The sequence below is a fragment of the Lygodium microphyllum genome, chromosome 1 (assembly GCF_053477565.2).
Source record: "Lygodium microphyllum isolate KBCC chromosome 1, Lygodium_microphyllum_v1.1.10, whole genome shotgun sequence".
NCBI classification, from domain to species: domain Eukaryota; kingdom Viridiplantae; phylum Streptophyta; class Polypodiopsida; order Schizaeales; family Lygodiaceae; genus Lygodium; species Lygodium microphyllum.
The window spans coordinates 143328063-143354325 of NC_141135.1; the positions used below are offsets into that span (position 1 = coordinate 143328063).

At 43.4% G+C, this 26263-nt stretch overlaps 1 protein-coding gene across 4 annotated transcripts in view; it reads left to right on the forward strand.

Moving 5' to 3' along the window:
- Positions 1–26263, forward strand: part of LOC148041763 (uncharacterized) — a 342622-nt gene that overhangs the window by 51998 nt on the left and 264361 nt on the right. For 3 of the 4 annotated variants that reach the window (XM_087682236.1, XM_087682246.1, XM_087682243.1), the window contains exons 7-11: positions 138–248; positions 333–470; positions 7598–7722; positions 16700–16760; positions 16837–16935. In XM_087682236.1, coding sequence (XP_087538362.1) covers positions 138–248; positions 333–470; positions 7598–7722; positions 16700–16760; positions 16837–16935 — 534 coding nt within the window. The remainder of the gene's footprint in view (positions 1–137; positions 249–332; positions 471–7597; positions 7723–16699; positions 16761–16836; positions 16936–26263) is intronic. The other variant, XM_087682239.1, reaches the window with a different exon arrangement.

The following is a 26263-nucleotide window of genomic DNA, read 5'->3' on the forward strand; positions in this document are numbered from 1 at the left end:
TTATAGGATCATATAAGCAGAATATTGGGGTTGCCTTGCTTTACCCATTCTTGAAGGAAATTTTATGCAATACATGTTTTGACCTGATGTCACACTCAAAAATGTCATGAAATCACACGAGATTATCCATTGTGCAGTGCTTATCCAAACATATTCAATGGGACAGCCATGAAGGTCTTGTGACCAGAGTAGATTGGAACCGTGCAAACAACTTAATAGTATCTCTTGGGCAGGAAGGCTGCTATAAGGTAGCGCTTTATTCATAGGCATGTTTGTTTTGTCCACATCACATTATTTTTCATATCTGTGCCATTTATGATAAAATCCTGCAGGTTTGGGATTCCTTTGGAAGACTCTCTTACAAGGGCGAAAATTTTGGCTTTTGTCTGACTTCAGTTTCATGGTGTCCATCAGGAGATCTTTTTGCCCTAAGCACACACAAGATGATTATTCTTTGTGACAAATCAGGGGTATGACTGCAACAGGTTTATGAACTTTGCAACATACCTCACTCTTTGATTATTATTATTATTATTACTATTATGGAATTCCGAGCTTTTAACCTGTTTTTTCTGAAGATCACTTTCATTCGGTATGGCAGTCATGCGCAACATTTCATCCATTTTTTTGTGTCAGTTTTTATCCTCATGGTAGTTTATGTTGATTCAATGGATGAGAGGGCATTGTTGGGTTCCCTGTCCCACCTTCCATGTCTACTTTACTGCCCTTCCTTGGTCCTTGCTTGCCCACCATCGTGTCAGAACAGAAGCAAAAGAACATGTGCACAGGACAGCAGGGTGAAGAGTGATGATGAAGGTGATGAAGAACTCAGACTGATGATGGAAAAAAGCTGCTGCACTGGAAAGACCCTGCACATGCTACAGTGTACCTGCAGTACTTTTGGAAATGTGAGGACCGAAGGTGAGAGACAGAATGACTAAAAGTGGAAGAAGAGATAGTTGCCCAACTAGCAGGCAGTTTATAAATAGACACAAACTAAATTGGCACAAAATGTGTCTGCCAACACTAGCCACAAAATGGGCATTTTATAATGAAAAAAATCAACACAAAGAGTGTGTCATACTTGTTTTCATCTTGAATGCACCTATGCCCACACACTTGATGTTGAAATAGCCCAAAAGCCTACATTTTGAGGGTTGAATAGTAACATAGATGGTGGAAACTATAAAACACAAAAGTCTTTGGATCCAAATGACATGCCTGTATTAAATGGTTGTAGATCGATCTACACTAGCAATGTGTTAGTGCAAATTACAAAGTGTATTTATTAGGGGCACGTCTGGTGATGGGCAAGTTGAACAAGGCTAAGAAAGGCTCAAACAGCCAAGGCTAAGAAATGTAACTCAATGTAGGGCTCACAACCAAGAGATGACTATTACTCTCAGATCTTGGGAGTGGCTGAACTCCTAAGGAGTGCAAATGAGAAGAAGCCAACGCAATAGAAGAGTCTTCATGAGGATATCTGCTGTATTTTGCGTCACAGAACAATCCACTAGCTTCGGCTTCCCTTTCAAGATCCACTTTCAAAGAACTACTGTCTTGTCTGTGGAGAGATGATCTCAGCTTCTATCTGTCTCAAGCAAAACATGCTGGGCTGCTAAAGAAGCAGCTGCATACTTCATGTCTATAGAAGAAAGAGTGGCAATAGGCCCAGCTTTTGTGCTTGTCCAAGGTCTCATCAGCCTTGTACTTGGTCTTGTAGACTATCAAATCTGATCACCTTCCTTTGTGGAGAACATGGAACCAACTTACCAGTATGATTTTTCTGACTGGACTCTTGCTCCTCTTGCATGGTGCAACAATACCTATTGTGTGGCGAGGCCTTCTCAACAGAAGTATGCTTCCTATCCTTCATAATCCTGTGCATAGTGGCATAGTCCACACTAAGTGGACCAACCTGCTGCTGTTTTTCTTACTGATGCTATAGCCTCTGTGACCTCTTAAGGTTCAGGAAAGGAATGGTGTTCTAATGTGTAGCAAAGGTGCAAGTGGGAGGTATTCCTATGGAACATGATGCAAAGGAAGAAGATGGAGAGGGGTGACCCTTGTGTTGCAAGGAATGGGGACTCTGTAGACTCAGCAGTTATTGATAACCAAGGACCACCTAGTGGAGTAGTGCACTGAATAATGTCCTGAAGGAAGACATCATCCTTGTTCACATTGACTTATCCAGAGTCTGAATTAGAATTGTAGCTGATGAAGATGTAATACTTGGACTTAGCACCCAGCTTCCCCTCTTCCCCTTTAGAATGTGTATATATGCATAATACCGTCAAATGAGCAGAAAATTGCTCTATCTGAAAAGGGAATGAGATACTCAAACATACAATGGGGTGATAGTCTTATTTTGTCTCTCTACCACAACATTTTGTGGTGGCGTGTAGAGACAGTCATACTCCACTTGAATGCCCTGGGATGCAAAGTACCATTGACACTCATGAGACATAAACTCACCATTATAATGCATCAATTCTCCTGGCCCAATTAGTGGTTTGCCTCTCCACCCACTGTACTCAGATTGCAAAAGCTCGGGAATCTGACTTGGCCTTTAAGCCAAAAGCCCAAAAATATCTAGAGAAGTCATCACAATCAATATGACACAAATAGCCTTGGCCATAGTGGAGTGTGGATGGGGCTGGTGCAAATTCATGTTGACAAGCTCAAGAGTAGTGGCTTTATAAGATGCCTTCTGTGGGAAAGACTCTATGTTGCTTGCCTTGCATGGAATTGGGACAAGCAAATATGCACCAAAATTTGGTAAAACTTTAGCCAAATTTGCAGGACTGGCTTGCTGCAGGGCCTAATAGTGCAAGGTGGCCATAATGGGAAAGGCCAAATAAGGCTCTTCTTTGAGGATGTCCTCAATGCAAGGGCCATGAGCTTATAGAGTCCATCCTCCTATGGACCTTCAAAACAGGCTCTCCCTTGGCTTCATCCTCAACCTGAATATCTTGACAATGGTGAAGACGATCTTGATGCCTAGCTAAGACCCCAAATCTGGAAGACAAAAGATGTTAGAAATTGACCTATGGCCTTGCCAGTCTAGAAGTAGAGGTATGGTGCCCACATTAGAAATTGGCGTTCTAGACTTGTCTCATGGTGATTGATTACCTTTGTCCCACAACTTGTAACCAATCCATGTGTCGGCTCCTATGGTTGCCACTAATCCACCACCTAGGGCTTCAGCTTTGAAGAAGCTAAAGCAACCCCTCTGCTTCATGACATGGGGCAACAAACAGATTCTCTATGTCTGGTACCATTGAAAGTGTTTTGGTGTCAGATCCCTGCATGAAGTGAAGGTGTGGATGCTTTTGCCAGCATTGATCCTTTGTAGCATCTCTTAGATTGAAGGCACTACTGGGAAGATCTTTTTCTCCTCCTTTCCCTTTGATATCTGCCTCAATGGCATCTCCAAAGTGAGCCTATGGTGAATATGTGAATCTTATAGACTCTGAATTTTGTTGGTAGTAGTAATCTCCATCAAATGAATCAGAGCATGAATAAAATATTGGTTAACAGAATACGATGATGATATTGTGACCTCAAAGAGAGCCAAAGGATGTCCAAAGACATTTCAAAAGAGACTCATTGTGACCATTGAAGGGAGGCTAACACAGCCCATTCTCTTCAACCATTAGATTACATCAGAGATTGGGCATGCTTGGATAGAGGTCTCACCCTTCTCTGTGGGGGAAGAAAGGGACTGATTCAGCCTCATCTACCTCCCTTGAGACATTCAGAGACAGATCATAGGGACTGGAAGGAGATAAACTGATGATGCAATCTGTTCATGAGGGGGTGCCAGATCAGTGGAGGCCAGATTTGCTGATCACAAAGACTTGGACAGGTACTTTTCTTAAGAGGATTTTTTGCTACTTGTGATACAACTGGTAATCAATGGTCTTCTTACTCCACAATTGTGGATGATGGCAAGCTAACAAGGGAGGAGTATTGATCTGGTAGAATATGCTGGGTACATGAGACAGATTATTAGAGGTAGATTATTGGCATTCAAAGTGGTATATCAATCCATATATCCAGCTCTTTGCATTCAGGAAGAGTGGATATTTTGAGCATATAATGAACTGTATGTTGAGAAATGAGGCAGCATAATAAGAGGTTTTGGCTGGAGCAAGAAACAAGGAAGAAGAAGACTGAAGGGAGGCCCTCATGGGAGTGTCGCATTGGATGTAATCAATAGGCAAGGAAAGCTGCTTTGCTGGGGTATGAATGATATAGTACTCAGCATTGGACTATAGCAATGGGTTTTAAATGTTGAGGCAGTCTAAGTTGGAACCAAAAACATGGGAGAAGACTATTGAAGGGAAGCATGTTGAGAAATGTGCAATCACATCCACTATAGCCTCTTTGTAAGGAACAACAAGGCAAAGAATCACATTACAAATAAAGCCTTAGACTAGGTCATGTATGCATAGTTTATTAAATCCATGATTGGTGAATACCATGGTCCCTCCCTTTCCACTTTTTTCCACCTACCAACACTACCTACTGTAAGCCTATAAAAGGCACTCATCCCCACACTCATTTGATGAGTCATTCTCATTCAGTTGTACTTGCATTATGCTTGGATAATATCAGTTGTTCTTCTTTGTCATTACTTATGCCTCATTATGATTGTCTATTTGCTCTTCAGTGATCCACCTTAGCATGCATCCTCAATATTTTAACATGGTATCAGAGGGGGTTTCAAGTTAATGAGTCATTAGGCCACTAATTGGGATTCAGTTTGAATTTTTGGCTTCATTTACTTTTCCATGAATCTCTCACCTACCTCTATAGCCACCCACATTCATTGGAGGGCTTGAATCTCTCAAACCAGGCCATTTCAGCTCGTGTTACTTCAATTTCTTACTTCCTTTGGCTCAATAATGTCACTGACTCTCTGATCTGCTACAACACTCAGTTCTCAGCAAAGCTACCACTTCAAATCAGCAAGAAGAAGACTCAACATTAAGATCAACATCAAATACATAGTATCTCTTGATACTAACTAGTGTTGGTTAACAGTAATCTTCTTGTGTTTCTTGACACACTCAAATTCAACTCTTTTGCTGGTCTATTCTTAGTTATTTGTTGCTGCTCTTGCAAACAAAATGGGCAAAGACTCAACCTCATGCTGGTTCAATGGTGTCGGATTCTACACATGGGAAACTAGGATCGAACTGATCCTGATGAAGAAAGGCTTGTGGTCAATCAGAAGTGGTCAAGAGAAGAAACCAAGGGAAGTTGCACTCTCAGTCATATGGGATAAAAATGATAATAAGTCTCAAGCTATTATCAAGCTCGAACTTGATGACGGATACATTCATCATGTTGATGATTGTGAAACTTCTCAAGCAACATGGGATCGATTAGAAATCCTGTTTGCAGCTCACTCAAAATCCTCCAAATATGGCTTACTAATTGAATTTTTTAGACTTGACATGAAAAGTAGCACCTCACTTGCAACTCATTTGAATATATGGAAAGCTTGTTGACACAACTTGTAGGAATCAACTTGAAGATGGATGAAGAAATTTGCATTGGAGTACTTCTCAAGAGTCTTCCACGTGAGTTTGATAATGTGTCTACCACATCAATCAATATGCAAAAGCCGAAACTTGTGGATATAAAAGCCTCTCTCCTGGAAGAGGAAAAGAAGATCAAGAGCAAGGGAGAAACAAGCACCTCAAGAGGAGACCAACAACTCCTCTATGTGAAAGGGAAGAAGAGCACAGTTTGTGATTTTTGTAAGAAAACTAGGCATATTGAGAAGTTTTGCCATGCTAAGAAAAGATCTCAAAGAGCATATCTTGCAACAGTCAAAGAAGATGATGACAACAATGGATAAGAAGAAGAAGAAGACACCCAAGAACAAAAGGATAGGACTCACCAGTCCCTCTTTTGTAGCTCATTTTTTGATAGAATTTTTAAAGGTTTAAATGTGTACTTGGCTAATGTTCTTACCATAAGCATTTGTACTCCTCATGTAACCTTTGCACACTACAGCCTCTACACACTTAATAATGCTTTGTGATAGCCTCTAGCTTTGTATGGTTGTTTCTTTCCATATCTACACTTAGCAAGGTTCTACTCATGATAGCCTCTATATATTCAGTGTCTTTCTTGGTTGTGATTGAGGAGGGGTGTTGAGAAATGTGCAATCACATCCACTATAGCCTCTTTGTATAAGGAATAGCAAGGCAAAGAATCACATTACAAATAAAGCCTTAAACTAGGTCATGTATGCATGGTTTATTAAAACCATGGTTGGTGAATACCATGGTCCTTTTTCATTTTTTTCCACCTATCAATACCACCTATTGTAAGCCTATAAAAGGCACTCATCCCTGCACTCATCTGATCAGTCCTTCTCATTTAGTTGTACTTGTATTATGCTTGGATAATATCAGTTGTTTTTCTTTGTCATTACTTATGCCTCATTATGATTGTCTATTTGCTCATCAGTGATTCACCTTAGCATGCATCCTCAATATTTTAACAAAGCACTCATGGGAATGCCACTTTGGGTGGAATCAATAGGCAAAGGGAAGCCCAAAAGGGGCCAGCTTGACCAATGACTGCAGCATGCTGCACTAAGAGCAGAAAGCTCGGGTTCTTTAACCGTATGGTTAGTGTTTAACAAGGCCTTGCCCTGAAGGGTTTGAGGGATACACTACTGAGCATTGGACAACGATACTAGGCTACAATGTTGAAACTTTATTTTTGTGATTGATAGGGATGACTATCATTAACTATTTGCCACATAACCCCTTCCAGATTCCGATTTGCCAAGATATGGAGCCTTGTGGTAGTGCATTAGAAAGCTTGTGTGTTCATGGATTGAGTATCATTGTTGTAGCCATGAGTGCTAATAGAATACTCAAATTGGGTCAAGAAACTCCTTGGACTGCTGGGCCCCACTAGTGAAGGACATTGAGATTGCACAAAGCAAGGTGAATACCCAACCAAATCTTAGTAGTCATGTGTGTATACTAAAGCACTTGGTTGTTGAAATGATATCTCACATAAACCTAGATTCTCACTTGGCATGGTTGAAGATGCCCTTTAATGTTTTTGAATGTGCCTTGGCTTTTTGAGATTTTGCAAAGCTGGATATGCATTTTCTCCTGCGTGTTTTTTGAATGTAAGTGAATTCTAGTGAAACAACTCAATAATCATACGAAAAATAAAAATAGGTTAGCAGAAGCTAAAAAGGCCCAGCTCCTTGTGCACGTGTTCAGAGTCTCTCTGAAGTTTCTCCCATTCTGATTTTCTAAAAGATTTCTATCAAAGAATGAGGTGTTTGATTTGAAGATCGCCTTGCACCAAACAATCATTCTTTTGTCAGTATATAGAGGCTTGTTTTACCAAAACATTTTAAGAATTGCTCCGTAGAATACAATCTTGCGTAAGTTTCTTGGTTTGAAAGAAGAGTTTGTTCAATACCACTCAATTTCAAGGATTATGTTTACCAACTCTTAGTTTCATGTCCAAGACTTCTGAATGGTATGATAAGCTGAATAGATTTCAAACTATGGTAGTTCATTTATTTGTGCCTAACATGTTTTTTCAGCGCATTCTTAGCAAAGAGAAGATTGAAACTGGTAGCTTGAATGTGTTACAATGGAGTATAAATGGCAGTAAGTTAGCAATGGGTTGCACAAATGGTGTAGTTTACTTCGGCCACCTTATTGACAGGTGATCCATGCCATGATCAAATATGATACTTATGTTTTCTGCACAGTATCACTAACAGTGTGCTTCACAAATCTGACACTGATATTAAACAAGTTGTAGCTGTGTTTTAGGTATCCTCTGTTATGCTATTCTATAGTTTATCTAAGGCTTATGGATTTCAATTCCAGATAGAGGGTCGCTTCAATCTGACCTCTTATGCACTGCTAGAAGGTCTACCCCCTTCATGTCTATTTTTGCAACCCGATTTATCATTGTAGATGGGGAAATATTGGCCTTTTGTTCACTTGACATCCTAGTTCTTTTTTCTTTGTTGTGAAGTCTTTCACAAAGATATGTACTGCTGCTGATCTATGTTTGTTGGTGTATGGTATGCTAAATATTAATACATTGAGTCGCATAAATTTTATTTATGTACTAAATGATGTGCACCTAATTTTATTACCCAAAGAAACTCAAGGAACTACAATAGCAAACCATATGAATACTAAGAAGCCTCTCACATCAATAGGGGATATCATCGTGTAGGGTTTGAAGCTATGGTAACCCAAAGGGTGAAGGAACAATTGTCAAAGCTCTTGTCAATGTCAACATTCTCCTTGAAGCTGCTTCAACTCTCTTGAATGGAGTGAATGATGGAAAGACTAGAGCTCCATCAATGTACATACTAGAGGTATCTCCCCGCTTCATTGGTGAACTCTAATGGAGTGGCTAGGGAAAACCTCCCATGCTGCCCATTGAATGTGCTTGAGTGCACCAAGCCGCTCACCCTCTCTACCCCTATGCGCACATTCTATGACTAGCTGTCTATCAAGCTCCTTTGTCTGGTTGGGGTTCTTTGCTTCAAAATATTATGCAGGTGCTGCCACACATGCAACAGGTTGAGCAAGAATGATGATCGGGAAGGATGGTTAGTGTTGTGGTGAAAATACACCTCAAGTAGGGCCTCCATTCTCCTTTGCGTCGTGATCAAAATTCCTAGAAGCTCTCCTAAAGAAGAAGCATCCATGTCTATCCACTTGGTAGGCCTTGGATCACCAACTTGGCCAACAAGGCCTGACTCTAGCACTCAGCGTCAATGATCCCCAAGCCTCACTTTGCTGTATGTTTGATGATAGTCTGCCATGCCACTTTAGCTTGAGAATCATTGATCTGTTTGAGCCTCACAATGAAACTCAAAATTAAGCAGCGAAACTCAGCTAAACATGGCAACGAGAAACACCAGTAGGAAGCAAATATATCATATTGTGACTAGCTAGACTTGGTTGACAACCAACGCTATTTTCCTGCTATAGAGAGACAGGAAATGCTTCAGTTAGATGGAAGCATTCACTGGTGCAAACCACTAGCCATAACCTTGATGTTGTAGATCAACGCCCCTCACTATCTGCCTTTTACTCATCCATTTGAAGTCCAGTGAACTCTTCTATATGTGAGTGTGAGGTCCCCTGTTTGCTTTCCCCACTTTTCTGGCTTTGTAGCTATGCCTTGCTGTTGGAGCCAAATGCAACTATACAAGGGTGTAGTCAGGAGATGAGTCTATCGAGTACCTTTCTTTCTTTTGAGTAACATGAGCATATCATGTTCATACGGCTTGAGTATCTTCTGTGTTTTTGTTGAGTGAGGAGGGAGTTGAGGGCAAGTACATTACATTTGGTGGACTCATTATATGAAAGAAAACCAATGACACGAAAAATGTTTCTCATGCCTTCTACTGTGCAAAATGCTCATAACGGATAGTGGTATGTTGTTTGCATACTCTGAGTCCAGTAGCTTTGATTGTGTCCACACAGGCAGCATAACACCTTTTAATGCAATGACCTGGGAACAAAGAAAATCAATCCATAGGATTTGTTCTAGTTAATGAGAGCTCCTAAAGCTCTACAAGAGATCTCCATTGCAGCTACAAAGGCCCTAAATTTCTCCTCACCCCATCTTGGTAAACAGCTGTGTCATCTGCAAATTCTACATCCAGCTACTAAAATTCTGGGATGGGAAGTCTAATGCCTTGGATTAAACAGCCGTGTCATTTGCAAATTCTACATCCAGCAACTACTCAATCCTGGGATGGGAAGTCTAATGCCTTGAATACATGAAGCTCTATCAGAGTCTATCCATGAAGCAAGAATTCATTGCCTCTGCAACAAGTAAGAAAAGAAGAGGTGCAAGGGGGCATCCCTATCTCGCTGACCTCTGAATGCTAAATCTGTCACCTCTAGCCCTGCCAATAAGAACTTGGCTGTGAGCCGAGGAGTACAGAGCTGCTGCATCTCTGATCCACTACTTTGGAAAACCCATCCTTAGAATGGTACCCTCTGGAAATCCCAATCAACTCTGTCATAAACCTTTTCAAAATTGAGAAGTGGAAAAATGAGATCTTGTTCCCTGGATCGTGCAAGAGGTGTGGACTCCCAAAGGGTGAAAATATTTTCCAGGATGCTGTGCTCCTGAACAAAACCAGTCTAAGTAGGGTGAATGAGGTCTAGCATCAAGAGAGATATTTCGAGGCATAACTTTGGCTAGGGGTTTATACATGATTCCAAGCAAATCAGTCTCTACTGGGTGATCTCTAATCTATCTCCATTTCCTTTTGGGATGAGGTGAATCAATCCCTCAGATAGCCTCTCCATCATATCTCCAAATGCCATAATCCCCCGAAATTTGCTAAAAGTTGTCTGCTGAGCACATCCCAGTAGCTCAAGAATAAAGCCCTGTCCAATCCATCATCCTTCGGGCAGTTCCTTGATGGTAGTGCCAATAAAGCCTCCACAATCTCTTTCTCTGAGAATGGGGCTGGCAAGTGTCTCCTTATACTCTCTGTGACCAGTCTCTTGGTACTATGCCACAATCTCTTTATCTCTCTCAAAGCCTAGGGGCCTCATTGTGTGCCACATAACCAACCTCATGCGGCCCCTGGGCAAGGGATCCATCTACTATCGTAAGTCTCTTGACATGCTGTCTAGATTGGGACCTATAGTGTGAAAGAATTCTTTGTTAACCCTATCCCCTGGATGTGTCCAAAAAGAATCCCTTGCATGCTCCCTATACTGTAAGTTGGCGTCCTCAGTAGCATCTATTTCTGGTTTGGCTGCGTGCATCCTCTCAGGCAGCCACCTACATCCTGGCTGTCTTTCCTCCTCCCTTTGAAGTGTGGTACAATAAGGCTCTATCAGTCTATATTGGGTGATCTCTAATCTATCTCCATTGCCTTTTGGGATGAGGTGAATCAATCCCTCAGATAGCCTCTCCATCATATCTCCAAATGCCATAATCTCCTGAAATGTTGCTAAAAGTTGTCTGCTGAGCACATCCCAGTAGCTCAAGAATAAAGCCCTGTCCAATCCATCATCCCTCGGGCAGTTCCTTGATGGAAGTGCCAATAAAGCCTCCACAATCTCTTTCTCTGAGAATGGGGCTGGCCATGACCTCCTTGTTGTCTGGCTCCCGCATTTTCATAATCAGCAAGTCTATCTTGCTGTCCATGACCTCCTTGTGCTTCTATTTGCTGTCCATTATCATCTGGCTCAAAAATAACTGGCTGATCAGCAGTTTTAGCTTGTGGTACAACATCATGAGGCTCATCATTTGAAGTAATAGATGGCTGCGAATTCTGAAATTTGACATTTTTCATGTCTTCAACTGAGGCTAAAGTACTTTTCAGCAACTTTACCTCATTAAACACAACATTACGGTTGCGAATAATTTTCTTGGATTGTGGTAACCACACTCTATAGCCAAATTCACCCTCATCACCATAGCCCATGAAAATGCCTTTGTCGGATTTCGGGTCAAGTTTACTCCTCGGCTCATCTCTAACATGCACAAAAGCATCACAACCGAATATCCGTAAATGGTCATATGAGGCTGATTTGCCAAACCAAACCTCCTCAGGGATGCCATTATTTAAGGACCTGTTGGGAGAGCGGTTGCAAATGTGAACCGCGGTTTTAAGTGCCTCTCCCCAAAATTCATGAGGGAGATTAGCGGTGGACAGCATGGACCGCACTCTCTCACATAAAGTCCTCTTGTATCTTTTGGCCACACCATTTGAAGAAGGGCTATAAGGAGCTATAAGCTTCCTCTTGATTCCATGCAAGTTACAAAAAGACTTAAACTCAGTAGATGTGAACTCACCTCCATTATCAGTTCTCAAGCATTTCAGCTTTCTACCTGTCTGAGTGGTCACAAATGCACGAAAAGTTTTAAAAACAGCAAACACCTCACTTTTCTTTTTTAAGAGATAAATCCAAATCTTCCTGGAATAATCATTAATAAAATGGATAAAATATGTAGCACCACCCAACGATTTCACAGGCATACTACATACATCAGAATGCACCAAGTCCAAGACATTGGACTTACGGGAGACACTAGAGTAAAAGGAAAATTTCATTCGCTTTCCAAAGTGATAGTCATTACAAAAATCAAGTTTATAGCCTTTTCTATCAACCCTCTTCAAAGAGGTAAGGACATCAAGTCCTTTTTGGCTTAGATGGCCTAATCTCTTGTGCCACAACTCCAAATGATAGCCAATTTCAGCAATTGCAAGAAACTTGCCATTCAAAGCTTACAGTGCAAACAATACAAAGTGCCCTTCTTGGTTCCTTTTGCAATCAGCATGGAACCCTTTTTCAATTTCCACAAACCACCACCAAGCAGTGTAGTGTAACCATGCAAATCAAGCTTCCGAACAGATAGTAAACTCTTCTTGATGCCAAGCACATATCTGATAACACAAGCTCTTGCCCATTATCTAAAGACAAGCGTACACTGCCTGTCTTATCAATGCTACAAGCATGGTTATTTCCAAGATATAATTTTCCATAATTGCCGGCATTGAACATAGCAAAACACTCCAAGCAAGGAGTTCCATGGAAAGAGGCACTAGAGTCTACAATCCAAGTCTGAGTGACACCATCATTAATTGACAAAAGTGCATCAATCACATCAGCCTTGGTAATCTGCATATCTTGCATGTGACATATAAGGGAATCATAATCTACTGCACATAGTACATCAGCCTCTGCATCCGAGAGCTCCTCACATTGGCCTTTTCCTTGCCTTTGGCTGCCTCAAACGCATTTGTCTTATCCTCTTTCTTCTTTTTCTCTCTTGCACTCTTCTTTCTCTCTCGTTCCTTCTTGTAGTACCTGCAATCAGGCTTCTTGTGGCCCTTTCAACCACACTGATAGCAAGTAACATCACTCTTTTCCTTTCCTTTGCTCTTGCTTCTACTTCTCTGTCCAGCATTTGCATTTTTCTTTTCAACCCTGCCTCTAACATTGTAAGTTGAGTTGCTGCCTTCTCCACTAGACTTACGTCTAATTTCTTCATTCAAGAGTGGACCCCTCACACCATCATATGAGAGATTGGGGTTATTATTGACATAAACTAACAAGGTCAGAAAGATTGCCCTCAACTTATCATCAAAATCCAAATTAGCATCCTTGAGCTGATTTAAAATATCAGTAAATGCACTCAAGTGCTTAGCTGTAGGCTTTGGACTCATCCAGCTGCATATTCACCAACTTGAGCATTAAATGCACTTGTTTAATAGGTGTGGTGATCTCATAGATAGTTTTCAACTTCTGCCATATTGCATGACCAGTATCTAAGCCCTTAATGTCTGTCAAAATGTCATCAGTTACACACATCTTTATATAAGCCACAATCTTTTTGTTGACTTTGGCCCAATTTGATCAAACATTTGTACGAGTTTATCTTTTTGCAAAGCATTCTCACAATCCTTTAAGAACGATATGCCTTGCATACGGTCTTTCCAAAGGTCAAAACCCTGATTATCAAAGCGTTTGATTTCCATTAAACTCTTAATGAGAGAATTGGAAGAAGTTGCAACCATTTTTATCACAAACATAAGTGTAAATGCACTGAACTGCAAGAGCACAAGCTAAACCAGCAAATACACTGCTGCTCTTGCCCAACCAGCAATAAACCTCTGCTGTTTTTACATAAACCAGCCACACCACACGGGCAAATACTATAGAAATGTCCCAAAATCTGCACAAAATCCCAAATTTCCAGTTCAATAGTGCGTAAATGTAAGCCAATCTAACCTAGCTGAGCAAAATTTCATCAATACATGAAAAGCCTCAATTTTTTCCATGCTCAAATTTGTACAAATCTGAAAGCTGTGCTTCCACGTGCGAACCCTTGTCAAAGCAAGGGGCCTACTTGCAGAAAAAAAAAAGGACGAAAAAAGCTTGAAAGTGACGAATGTGCTCCCATTGACCAGCTGCCTGCTGTCGTGACTTGTTGCCTTGCACAAAACTGCCACCTGATGCCACGGAACCTGTCGCCAGCGAGTCGCCAGTCAGTTGTGACCAGTCAGCTGACTTGAAAACCTATCGCCTGGTTAAAAACAACCTGTCGCTTGCGTGCTAGGTCAAAAACGACCCGTCGCTTGCACAAAACGTGATAGAATCTGCTGTCACCTGTGTAGATTTGGGGTTTTTGGACTGTTAACTGATAGTGCAGCACACACACGTGCCTGAAATCAGTGGCGACCTGACCCAAGCAAACAACCGAAGTGACGACTTGATGATTTCACATGAGCGAAACACTTGAGATGTCTTGCACGGACGCTGAGGAGCACAAACACCTAAGCCGAAGCTCTGATACTAATTGTTGAGTGCGCGGCTAGCGGAAGCGTGAAGTTTTGTAGCTGGGGAAGTGTGTAGGTGAGTGAGAGTGAGAGTGACACAGAGAGTACGAGCTGATTTGGGTGTACCCACAATGTGTTGGTACACAAAGCATAAAATGTATTTATACTTAGGGCCCATAAGGGTGCATTCACATGTACAACATAATAATACACGTGTATAATACACGGAGGTGAATAAAGGACCTTTACATCCCAACAATCATCAAATGGTGGAGGCGAAGAGATGGGTCATGGGAATTGCTAATAAATTATGGCATATTTGGAATAGCTTAAATAAGTGGCAGGAAAGATTCATCCAGCTCTGGAAGTCTAAGGTTCTATATTAGGGAAAAGTGTTCATGTGGAGGTTGCTTATTGGGGTTCTCTCAGCTGGCGATGTGCTGCGGGCCCGCAAGATCTCTGCTGGTCGTTGTGTATTTTGCACTACATGTGATGAAACAATGCTTCATCTCTTTGTGGAGTTTTGTTTCTCATGTGTGGCCTGCGGCAACGCAGCACCGGATATCAGTTCGTTTGTGGATTATGAGAAAGATGACTTCTTCATCCTCTTTGCACTTAGATTATTCTTTCCTTTTCCATTTCCTTAGATGGACAGCCCTGTGGCATATTTGGCGTACTCGGAATGCCTTCATTTTTGATTTAGTATCAGGTATCCATGGTCATGTGGCCCGTGTTCGTGGTTTAGTGTTATGACAAATCTCCTCTATGGTCTCAGCTGATCTTGTTCTTCTTGACATTGCTACTCCCTCGTTGGATATTGTTCGCTCCACTCTAGCTGTCCTTTCTGAGTGACATTTCTGTGTTAGTGTTGTGGTAGACTTTCAGTTGTATGTGTGCTTTTTTCTTTGCTGACCTGATGGTCTGATGTAAATATTTTCTACTGAATTCAATTATCTTCACGCGAGCGAGAGAGAGAGAGAGAGAGAGAGAGAGAGAGAGAGAGAGAGCAGCCCAAAGGGTTAGTGAAGGCACCAGATCAAGTCGATGATGATGGCAATACCAAGCATGGAGAGTCGGAGTATCAGAGTATGCACCTGCAAAGAAGACTGAAGGCTGAAGAGTGCATGTGTTTGCCAAGTGGGGGATGCGGCTACTATAAATAGCCAACACACCAAAAACTAGCCCATTGGCTCCTTTAGGGGCCACAAAAGCTGGCTGACCAGCAATAAATGCTGGTCACTAAAGGGGAAAATGCCAGAAAAATAGGGGAGACCCGGAAAAATCCCAAAAGACAATGTCTAACAGGAGATGATAGACTCCAAACTCACCATCCACCATAGCACTATGTGCTAACACTATGGATGCCTGTCTAGGATGTCCAAGGATGTAGCGGAGTCTAGACCTTAGGCAGCTCCATCCCCAAAGCTAGTATAGTGGGCTGATGTTATGGGACATTAGTCCTTGCGACGAAAAGCTTCACCCAGTACCCTGCTGGTCCTAGGCTCAAGGGTGAGCTTGTTTGGCTCTATGGTTCAGAGGTGAGCTTCATATCCATCCTATATGTTTCTTTATGATAGTATAGTTTGTCTCATGCCATGTGTATAGGTGGAAAATCTATGAGGAAGTTTTAGTGCATTCTCAATCTCTCATGATTGGGCTGTTGCATCTGCGGAAAGGCTTGGAGTAGGGTCCCATTGTGTCCCTCTTGATCACATTTATGACTAGTAATTCATAGTTTCCTATTAATTTGAATTTTTTGTGGTCTATAGGGGGGATTATAGATGGGAATCATTATAGCCAATATAGAGAAAGAAGTACAAGAACTTGGGAAGGGGGCAAGTTGCAACTTTGCTTTATGACTAGGGAGAGAAGGGAGAGGATGGCAGAAAGAGTGCAGTCATTAGGATAAGCAGCAACAGGGTGGGAGTTTCCAGATTAATTGAGATTGGTTGTCTTCCATTGTTGGAGTAAGTGGGTGAAATTGTCATCAAATTAACACTCTGCAGACATGCAATACCGCTTGGCCAAAAGTGAACCAGGCCTGTTTATGTTTGTTTTCTGTTGCGTTGTGGCTTATGTAGCTTGTGTACTACATGTCCCTAGATTAATGCAGGCTTTTGCTGCAATATTTGCAATTATTCAATGTGACATATCTTTATATAGCATCTGAACTGGTTGTGTTCTATCATACCTGTGTCATAGTCATTCTTTCTGAAAGTAGTAACCCTGATTATTGGAAACAAGTTAAGATCATTATATAGATGGTGTCATGCTTGAAAATGTGTTTTACTCCACTAGCAGTATGGATCTTAGATCTTCTGTGTGACAGATCAAGTGATTAGGCAAACTCTTCTGCAGACAGGTAGAATGGTTAAAATTGACAGCAACCCTGAAAGATCCCAATCATGTTCACCTGCAGGTAACATTAAAATGCTAATGGTGTGAAGAATTGTATTGTCAAACTGATCATCAGACTAACACCATAAATTTAACAGAATTATTTACAGGAGGAGGTTAAACAGCTAGATTTTCAAGAGGCTGTGATTAACATGTGTCTAGGTTTTGGCCACCTCATCATTATTACCATGTGTCAGGTAAGTTTTTGAACTCTTTGGTTTCTTCCCAAGAAGAGAAATGCCTATTAAATGACATCCAAGTAGTAATCACCACTAAGCTGGATATAAAAGAGCAAAATTTGCTGTATATAAAATGATGAGGAAAAGCTTATAATAGGAAAACAGCTCCCTAGCTCTCTACTTAAGGTAAATGTTCATTGCAAGAGTGAGGCTGATAGAATAACCAATCTAGCGGTAATGTCAGACCATATGGAGAATCCCTTGAGTGAAATACTGTGCTAGATGCCCACGTATGTAAGAAAGCCCCCATGCAATCTCAATCACCATCTACAGTCTGTCCCATCCAGCATTTTGTGCAATAGGCTTGTGCAACAAGTTTATGTGTTGGAGTTATAGTACCTGGCCAAGGTCACAGGATTATTTTGGGGAAGGTTATTGGTGTTTGATCTTTGTATGCACTAAAATTCCTCTCCTTGTGTATATGCCAGTTCATGGTTTTATGACCCAAGTTTGGTGCTTGGGAGGAGTTGCAAGATTTTATCAATGCTATAGAGCTTGGTGCTTGGGAGGAGTTTCTATTACAGCTTTACATTCAGGACCCCTGGTACCTTCTGAGCTTAGATGTGTTTCAGGTAATTGCACTTATTCTTGATTTTATCAAGAGTGCTGTGGAGCTTCATTTTCAGATTGTTGATTTTCTTGATATCTGGGCAATTCACAAAGGCTGATTGGTGGCCATTACTCTAATACCTCCTCCTGCAATCATTTCCCAACCAGGCACTTTTTTGAAGACAAAAGAAATTCTGTTAATAACACCTCGGAGAAAAGAATGTGCCAGAATCCCAAGTTTGCAAGGATGCAGCTCTGCTCCTTATCCTCTCAGAACCACCATGCAGCCTCTCCTATCTTCCCAGAGAATGGATGAGATTTGTTCGAATCCTCAAGAGAGTCTCTGTAGTGGAGACATCCCAGAGATTGATAGCATGGCTACCGCTTGCAACCAGGCAATAATACTAGCAATTAGCTCCCGTCTGTGATAGCATGCTTAAGTCCATTGTGCCTGTGCGTAGCCCAGAGTGGGGATCTTGCTGAGATGAGAAAGGCACGGCTCTCCTAAAAATCCTCATTTCCGATTGGCCTCTATGTGACCCAAGTATGGTTCCCCAGTGGGATCTTGCTGAGATGAGAAAGGCATGGCTCTCCTAAAAATCCTCATCTCCGATTGGCCTCTATGTGACCCAAGTATGAGTCCCCAGTAGCAACCATAGTCTCTGTTGTGCTGTGGAAGACCATCCTGGCTCTCGTTCACATCCCTTAAGCTCTGGGATAGTCTCTGAAGTAGTGTCAATCCCACATGGCAGCTAAGATATGTCACTGCAGTCCTATGGGGAACCAATGTGAAATCCTCATGGGGCTGCCAATCGGGCTGCCTAGGTATCACATCGAGAAAGCATATGACTTGTGCCGGTTAGTTAATGGTCTACTAAAGATCTCCATGGTTGCTACAAAGGACCTAAAGTTTCCCTAAGCCTTGTCTAAATAAATTGTTGTGCTATTTGCAAACTCCACATCAAGGAGATCCTCAAACTCAATGTTGGGAAACTTGGATCTGTCTCTGAAGAACAAACTCATGGTTTGTGTCGCAATTAGAAAGAGAAAAAGGGCTAGTATTGGATATCCCTGTCTCACAGATGAATGGATACCTAGTGCCAACAAGGACCTAGCCATGTACTGAAGAAGAAAGGGTTGCAACTCCTTTGACCCATTGCTTTGTGGTACCCTCCGAGAGCTCCCAATCCACGTGATCATACACCTTCTCAAAATCAAGAATAAGCACAATGAGGTTCTGGCTCTTGGAGCAGGCAAGAGGTGACAATGCATTTTCTCCAAGATGTTGCGCTCTCAAACAAAACCTATCTGAGTGAGCTGAATAATGTTTGCCATCAAGGTGGGCAATCTAAGACTGATCGGCTTTGCAATGATCTTGTAGGCAGCTCAAAGCAAAGTGATGGGCCTCCACTATGCAATCTCCAATCTGTGCCCACTATTGTTGAGAATGAGACGAATCAATCCCTTGGATATTTTTTCTAGCATATCTGCAGATGCTATAATCTTCTGAAAAGTTGCAATGAAGCCTGTACTAATAAGATTTCAATTTCCCAAGAAGGCTTATCTAATCCAGCTTCTCTTAGACACTTGCCTCTTGGGCTTAAAGCTTGAAACCAGGAGCTAAGATCTAGGCTCACCGAAAATGCCATAATGATTGTCATATTTTTTAACGAACATACCTCAAATGCAATTACACCATGCTATATGTTTTACAAGATAAAAGTATAGTTGCAATCCAAGAAATGGTCTAAAGAGTAATTGGATTGTTGTTTTCTTTCTATCAGTATTATAGAGCTGTACAATAGCCAATCCTTAGACATGCTATGATCAAAATAAAATTATATTGTGGATTTTAGGGTTTCCTAAAATGCCCTCATAACATCTACACACAAGATTATACACATTCAAATTGTTGTTCACACAATCACTATCTGTAGTACCCTTTCAATGTGCTCTATATCTTAAATTGAGTTATTTAATGAGCTTTTTCAAACATTTCTTCACCATAGCAACATCCTTGAAACTCAATGGTAGGGTTTAGTATTTCACACCTCCAACACAAAAACCACGTCCTTTTATGTCCAAGTAAACACATCTCAAAATTTTTTTAGTGGAATGTCTATTTCTTTTCATCTTTTCGAGACAAAGCTTTGGTTATATAAATTATTATGGGTCAGCTCTCTCGAGCCTAGGATCTACTTCATTCATAGTCTCTAAAAGGATGGTGTATGCCTAGTGCTTTTAAATATGGCTACATCCTTTTTGTCTATAAAAGGATGGTGTGTGGTTACATTCATAGTCTTGTACTTTCATACGCTTGATGTGGAGAGAGCGGGCTTGTGGTTTGCATGAGCTAGTGCTCAACTATAGGGTATGTGTGCATTGAGATGTTGAACTCTACATGAGCTGGATCCACTATGTGCCTTGTTGATGTGGCAAGATATTACTCACTAGCTCCTTACTAGCATGTTAGGCGATCAACATGAGGATACGCTAGTGATTCTATAGCTAGACTACACTCATGTAGTCCATCGCCCTTGGTTATGGTGCATTCATTATGCCATCTCTTTTTTCCTTACCGGGTTCACACTTAGTGACCACGTGTACATACGTTGTGGTACTTTCATATTAGTCTTTTATCATGTTGTAGACTTCGTTCTTCTGTGTGGAAGAAGAAAAAAGAAGAGGAAGAATTTCAGCCCTATCTCTCTGTATGCTCAAGTCTCCATTGTTTTTGTGTGTACGCTTTTGGTTTCTTCACCTCTCTCCCCTCTTGTCTGTTTTCGTGGTATCAAATTCCTCCCATAGCTGTGCGGAGCTCGATTGAAGGATGAAATGAAGGTGTTGGAGCATGAAAGCAAGTAAGCAGGCAACAAGTAAGAACCTCTTCCACCTTGCTTAATTCGTTTACACTTGTATTATTACAAGGAATTGAGGGAGGATAAAACCAGGATTTGGAGGACCAAGTCATTTTCACTGGGCAGGGAAGCTAGGGACTTTGATGAGAGTTTGTAGGAGGTGAGCTCCCTTCTTAAAGAGAAGGCTAGGAGTACGAGGGAAGGTCTCTTAGAGAGAGGGAGGGCTGCTAGAGTCTGAGGTTCAGCCTTGAAAGAAACCAAGTGAAGAGAGGAGAGAGAATGCTAGAGGGAGGGGCTAGGAGAGAACAGAGAGGAGAGTGAATGCTAGAGGGATGTGGTAGGAGAGAATAGAGAGGAGAGAGAGTGCTAGAGGGAGGTGCAAGAACAAAAGGAGAGACAATGAGAGAGAGAGAGAGAGAGAGAGAGAGAGAGAGGATGCTGCGCCCGCTCCGTGCCGCCCTGCCCTCGCTAGGTCTGGCGCGTCCTGTACCTGCGTTTACCTGCGCTGCCGCCGCCTGAAGCCCTACCTGGTGACTCCCACTGTTCGCCTCAGGCTTGTCGTCCTTTCTGTGCGCCAGGCCGTTGCGTCTCGTCACTCCACTCGCGGGCTGCCTCTCTGCCTGCCTCAGTCAGTCGCGGCTGCGCCCTGCGCTGCCGCCAGCATCCCTGGTGTCGCCTTCCAGAAGTCCTGCTCCTGGAGCAGTCGGGAGCAGTCGCCCTACTCCTGCAGCGTGTTCGGTTCCGGCCGCCCTGTCCACGCCCAGACGCTTGATCACTGACGTCCTGTCTATGGTAGCATCCCCCTGACGCCCTGTTCCCGGACTCTGCTGACGGATCCCTGCCCGGCACCCCAGCCTGTCCTGTCCTGCTGTGGAGACCGCCCGGCCTGTGTTTCGCCTGTCTGCCCCTGCACGGTGACAGGTAAACCTCAGTTTTCATTAGCTCTCCTTGCCGAGCACACCCCGAGACAGCACCTCTGTACAGAAAAAAAGGAAAAGCGAGAGAGCCGGCAAAAGAGAGGGTCAGTCCTCCCTCGAGATCAACTCATCAGATACGATGGCTGGTTTGGATCTGGATTTCATAGATCAAACAGTGGCAGCACTGGGCCCGGATTCTGATGCGGAGGAACCTGAGGATATGGTTCCGTGCAACGAAGAGCTGCCCCTTGGTCCCGACATCCAGCCTGCGGGTAAACGTACCAAGCATGCTTCGGAAGAGATAGGCATTCCTCAGGATCGGTCCTATGCTCAGGTTGCCTCGGATTCGGTGGATTCTCAGGAAGTGGACTGGGAACATTTGCTGGAATTTGCAAACACCTTGCTTGGCGATTATGTTCAACATAATCAGGAAGCCTTCGCTGACTCTGCACCTGATGATGTGCTGGATGCCACCGTGGACCCAAAAACTGTCTTACGCTCCTTTTCGGTATTCTATGATCGCGCTGTCATACTCTTCTTCACTGGGCGAATCCCGTTGCTTTCCCGTATTCGCCAGTGGTTGCAACATCTGTTACAAGGGGAATGTGTTGAAGAGATTTTTGTTGGTTCCCGGGGTTTTTTTGAGGTCCTGCTGAAATCAGAAACGCACCGTGCTGCTCTTCTGTCTAAACTGCCTTTGTTTTTTGAACGCCGGTTGGTTCATGTGGTTCCATGGCGTCCAATGGCAGATTTTTAGCGTCTGCTGCAACGTGAATGCCCGGTCTGGGTCGAGGTGGAAAACTGTCCGGCTGTTTATTGGCCATTATTGAAGGATGCTATGGCCGCTGTGGGCACTGTTCTGGTCCCTCCCAGTCTCCGGGCTGTCAATCGCAACCGCTTGTGTATGCTATGGGACACTGCACGAAAAAGGCCTGCCTGGTTACGCCTCAATTGCTCGGGCATGCACCCATTACACTTTCGTTTGAAATGGGGCAATTTTGCAGGGCACTGCTTCTCCTGTGGACAGTTGGGGCACTTTATGGCCGAATGCCCGGAACAGCAACACACTTCCCAGGATGGCCATGCTGTGCCGCCCATGGAAGATATGGTGTGTGATGCCCCATCGCTGGATGCTACCCATCAGCCCCAAGCTTTGGCCAAAGGTAAACAACAAGTTGCGGGTCTGGATTCCAGCGCCACTAATTGGGTGGAAGTACGTGCAAAAAAAGGCAACAGGGTTGTTGCGGCCATGGAGAACAATGCGTCTACTACATCACAAGATTCCATGCGTACATACATGCGCAGGAAGGAAATGCCGTCTTCTGAGCGCTCGGCTCCTGCTATGGTTTCCTCTGCCCCCCTTCATCAGCCCGCCAGGAAAATGTATTCAGATCGTTCAAAGGGGCCCTCTGCTAAGCTGGCATTTGATACCAGAGGTAATGTCATTACCCCATGGGACCGTCGCTATCCCCGTTCCATCCCAAAGCCAGCAGATATGCCGTCTACTTCCAAATCTGGTCCGCAGAACTCTTTTGCAGTGCTGGCGGATTTCTTGGACGAGGGAGTTCTGGACATTCTCGCTGACAAAGTCAAAGCGAGGCAAGCAGTGCCTCGTACCTGATTTTGTTTTGAGTGTACATGAAAATTGCCACGTGGAATGTGCGAGGAATTTGTTCTCGGCACAAGCAACATGCTATGTGGACTGTATTGCATGAAAATCAATGGGATGTCTTGTGCGCTGTTGAGCACAAGAGTCACGATGAAGCCGGAAAAGTGGTAGATTGCCATGGTTTTAGATTGTTTTATGCTGGGTCACAGCCCATGCATTATTCGGGCGTGCTCATGATTGTCCATAACAAATATCAGCCTGTTCTAATTAAAAATGATGTTCATGGCCGTTTTTTGGTGATTGAAATTATATTCGAAGGGGAAATCTTATGGCTACTTGGCCTCTATGCTCCGAATGATTCCGTATCTCGTCGGGCGCTTTGGCAGACTTTGCAGACCTCCTTGTCACTTGGCAGACGGGGCTTCTTCATGGGGGATTTCAATATGTGTGTGGATTCTTCCCAGTCCACGTCGGAACATTCGGTGATGGATACGCCGGAAAGTCGTATGTGGCAGGTGTTGGCTCTTCACGTTCTTAAGCAAGACCTTTGGTCCTGGCTACACCCGTCTTCTACAGGGTTTACTTTCCATTCTGCCTAGTATGCAACAACATGGTCGAGATTGGATCGTATATATATCATGCAGAATGATGATTTTCTTCCTGAGCTGCTCGAAATCAAGGTGTTGCAGCAATATGCCTTGTCCGACCATTTCCCTCTGCAGCTTGAGCTGCTTGCACAACCCATTGCCCCATTCAAGCAATTTCTGGAGAGACTCCCTTTGCGTTTCAATTCGTCTTACCTGAAGCATGCAATCTTTCAGGGCTATATGCAGCAATTGATTGACAGATTTCTCTTCGACATCTCTTCTCAAGGCACTGCGTCATTTGAACGATTGCTTTCTAATGTGCAGCGGGTTGCTCGGCAGTATGGGATCCACCATGCGTCTCTTTCTCGGCAGCGTCGCAAGGCAGCCGAGGACATGCTGGCTTTGGTTCGTTCTCTGCTGGTGGACTCTCCGGATGATGCGTTTCTGCTAGCGCTGGCCATGCGAGTGGCGGATCTTATTAAAGAATTCCAATTGCAATCATATCAGCAGGCCAAACTGCGACATCTGACAGATACGTTGCACGATAATGCATGTCAAACCCATAAGTTCTTTCGAGCTCTTCACGCCTCTCCTGCTAGGGAGAATATGACCAGACTCGAGGATGCAGAAGGTCACCTTATCATGGATCTGCAGACTATTGTGCATATGTGCAGGAATTATTTCCGTGACCTTCTCGGCACCACTTCGCCACCTTCAGATCAAATCGCCCAGGCCCGTTCGGGTTTTTATGACCTGGTCCGCAATCAGCTACCGCAAGACGTGCAAGCTATTATGGAGTCCGATATTGGTGAGGCAGAGGTTATGGATGTCTTGTTACATTTGCCCAAGGATAAAAGCCCGGGTTGGGATGGCCTCACCAATGAGTTCTTTGAAGCTTTTGCTACCCAACTGGCGAAACCATTGCAGGCTTTGTTTCAGCAGGTGTGGCAAACCGGGATTATGCCTTCCTCATGGAAAGAAGGCCTTATTAAACTACTTCCAAAAGTCCCTTCGCCATCTAGGTTGACACAGTGGCGGCCCATTTCCTTGATGGGCTCAATGTACAAAATCTTTTCCAAAATAATGGCGAATCGACTTCATAAGCATCTCCCGGCCATTGTGCATCCTTTACAGTATGGTTTCATTAAGGGCCGAAATATTCTGCACAATGTATTGAATGCTCAACTAGCTATTGATTATGCAAGGCATTCGAACCAGGAGGTAGTACTGATTCAACTGGACCTGGAAAAGGCTTTTGACTATCTGGATTGGTCTTTCGTTGCTGAACTTATGTCGGCTATGGGCTTTGGTCCCCGGATGTCTCGTCTTATCTACACCATTAGCGCGGCAGCGTCTTCGCGAGTCATGCTGAACGGAGGTGTTACTGAGCCATTTGTACTTGCCCGCTCTGTCAGACAAGGATGCCCTTTGAGCCCGCTATTCTTTGCCCTCGCGACACATCCAGTTCTTTCCATGTTATCCCATATGGTAGCCTCTTCTCAGTTGGCCGGTCTGTCGCTTCCTTCAGGACAGCACTTCATTAGCCAATCCCTGGCGGATGATACTTTTATGATTTTGCGTGCGGACAAGGACAACCTCAAGCGCGCATTGGATGTTTGGGGCATCTTTGGTCAAGCCTCCGGCCTTCGCATCAATGCGCTCAAATCAGCCATTCTTAGCTGCACGGAGTCGGATTTGCAGTCCTTGGACTGGCAGGGTCTGGTTATTCCTCGTGGCTCCATTGTCAGGCACCTTGGGTACCCTTTGGGTGTCGACGTTCCACCAAAGCAGCTTCTGCAGTGGATTTCTCAGAAAATGGTGGCTAAGTTTATGTATTGGAAATCTCAAGCCTGGCCCTTCCATATTCGTCTCAAAGTGGCCCAGACAATTATGTTGCCAATGCTGACATATTTTTTGCCACTGTTGCCCTGGACTACTATGACTCTCAATGCGCTTACTCAGTCTATTCGCTTCATGCTATGGAAGAAGGATTCATTGCATGCAGGTATTTCTTGGATTTCTTGGTCGCATGCGTGCACCCCCAAACGCATGGGTGGCGGAGCTATCTTGGATGCCCAAACTCACATGCAGGCACTCCGCTGGTCTCTCTTCCGCGCCATGTGTTTGGATCATCATCCATGGGTCGATATAGCCCGTTATTTTCTTGAGAGCCATGGGCTTCTACATGGCAATACCCAAATCCGGACTTCTTGGTGGCATGTTCTTAATGTTGATTCGAGGTTCTCCAGTTCTTCTTCGTCGCTGCTTAATCATTTGGTATGTTCCTGGAAACGGGTCCCTATAAAGGCTCAATGGCATCCAGCGGAGGATCGCGTGGCTATGAATTCTTTTCAATTGGAATTATTGGCAGTCTCGCGTTTACTTGTATGGGAAGGCAAAAATGAGCTTAGACCACAATTCAACCGGATGGCTCGTTTGGGCTTGTCTTTGGTTGCGGATGCCACCCTTGCTAGTCGCAATGTACTTATATCTTTTCGTACAGCTAGGAGGCTTTACAAGATCCCGCGGGGATATAGGCCGTTATGGGAACAGCTTTTGCGGATGCTCCAGAGCAGACAACCCTTTCCTGCCCTTGCTTCAGATCATCCCTGGCAGGATTGGGACCTACAAGGCCGGCTGACTTTAAGCAAAGCTTCTGCTAATCAAGTTTATCATATTCTGATCAACGATCAACAATGGTTAGTTAACAAAGCTAATGCTTTATGGGGCTTACGAAAGCCCCGGTCTTGGTGGAGGGCAACTGTG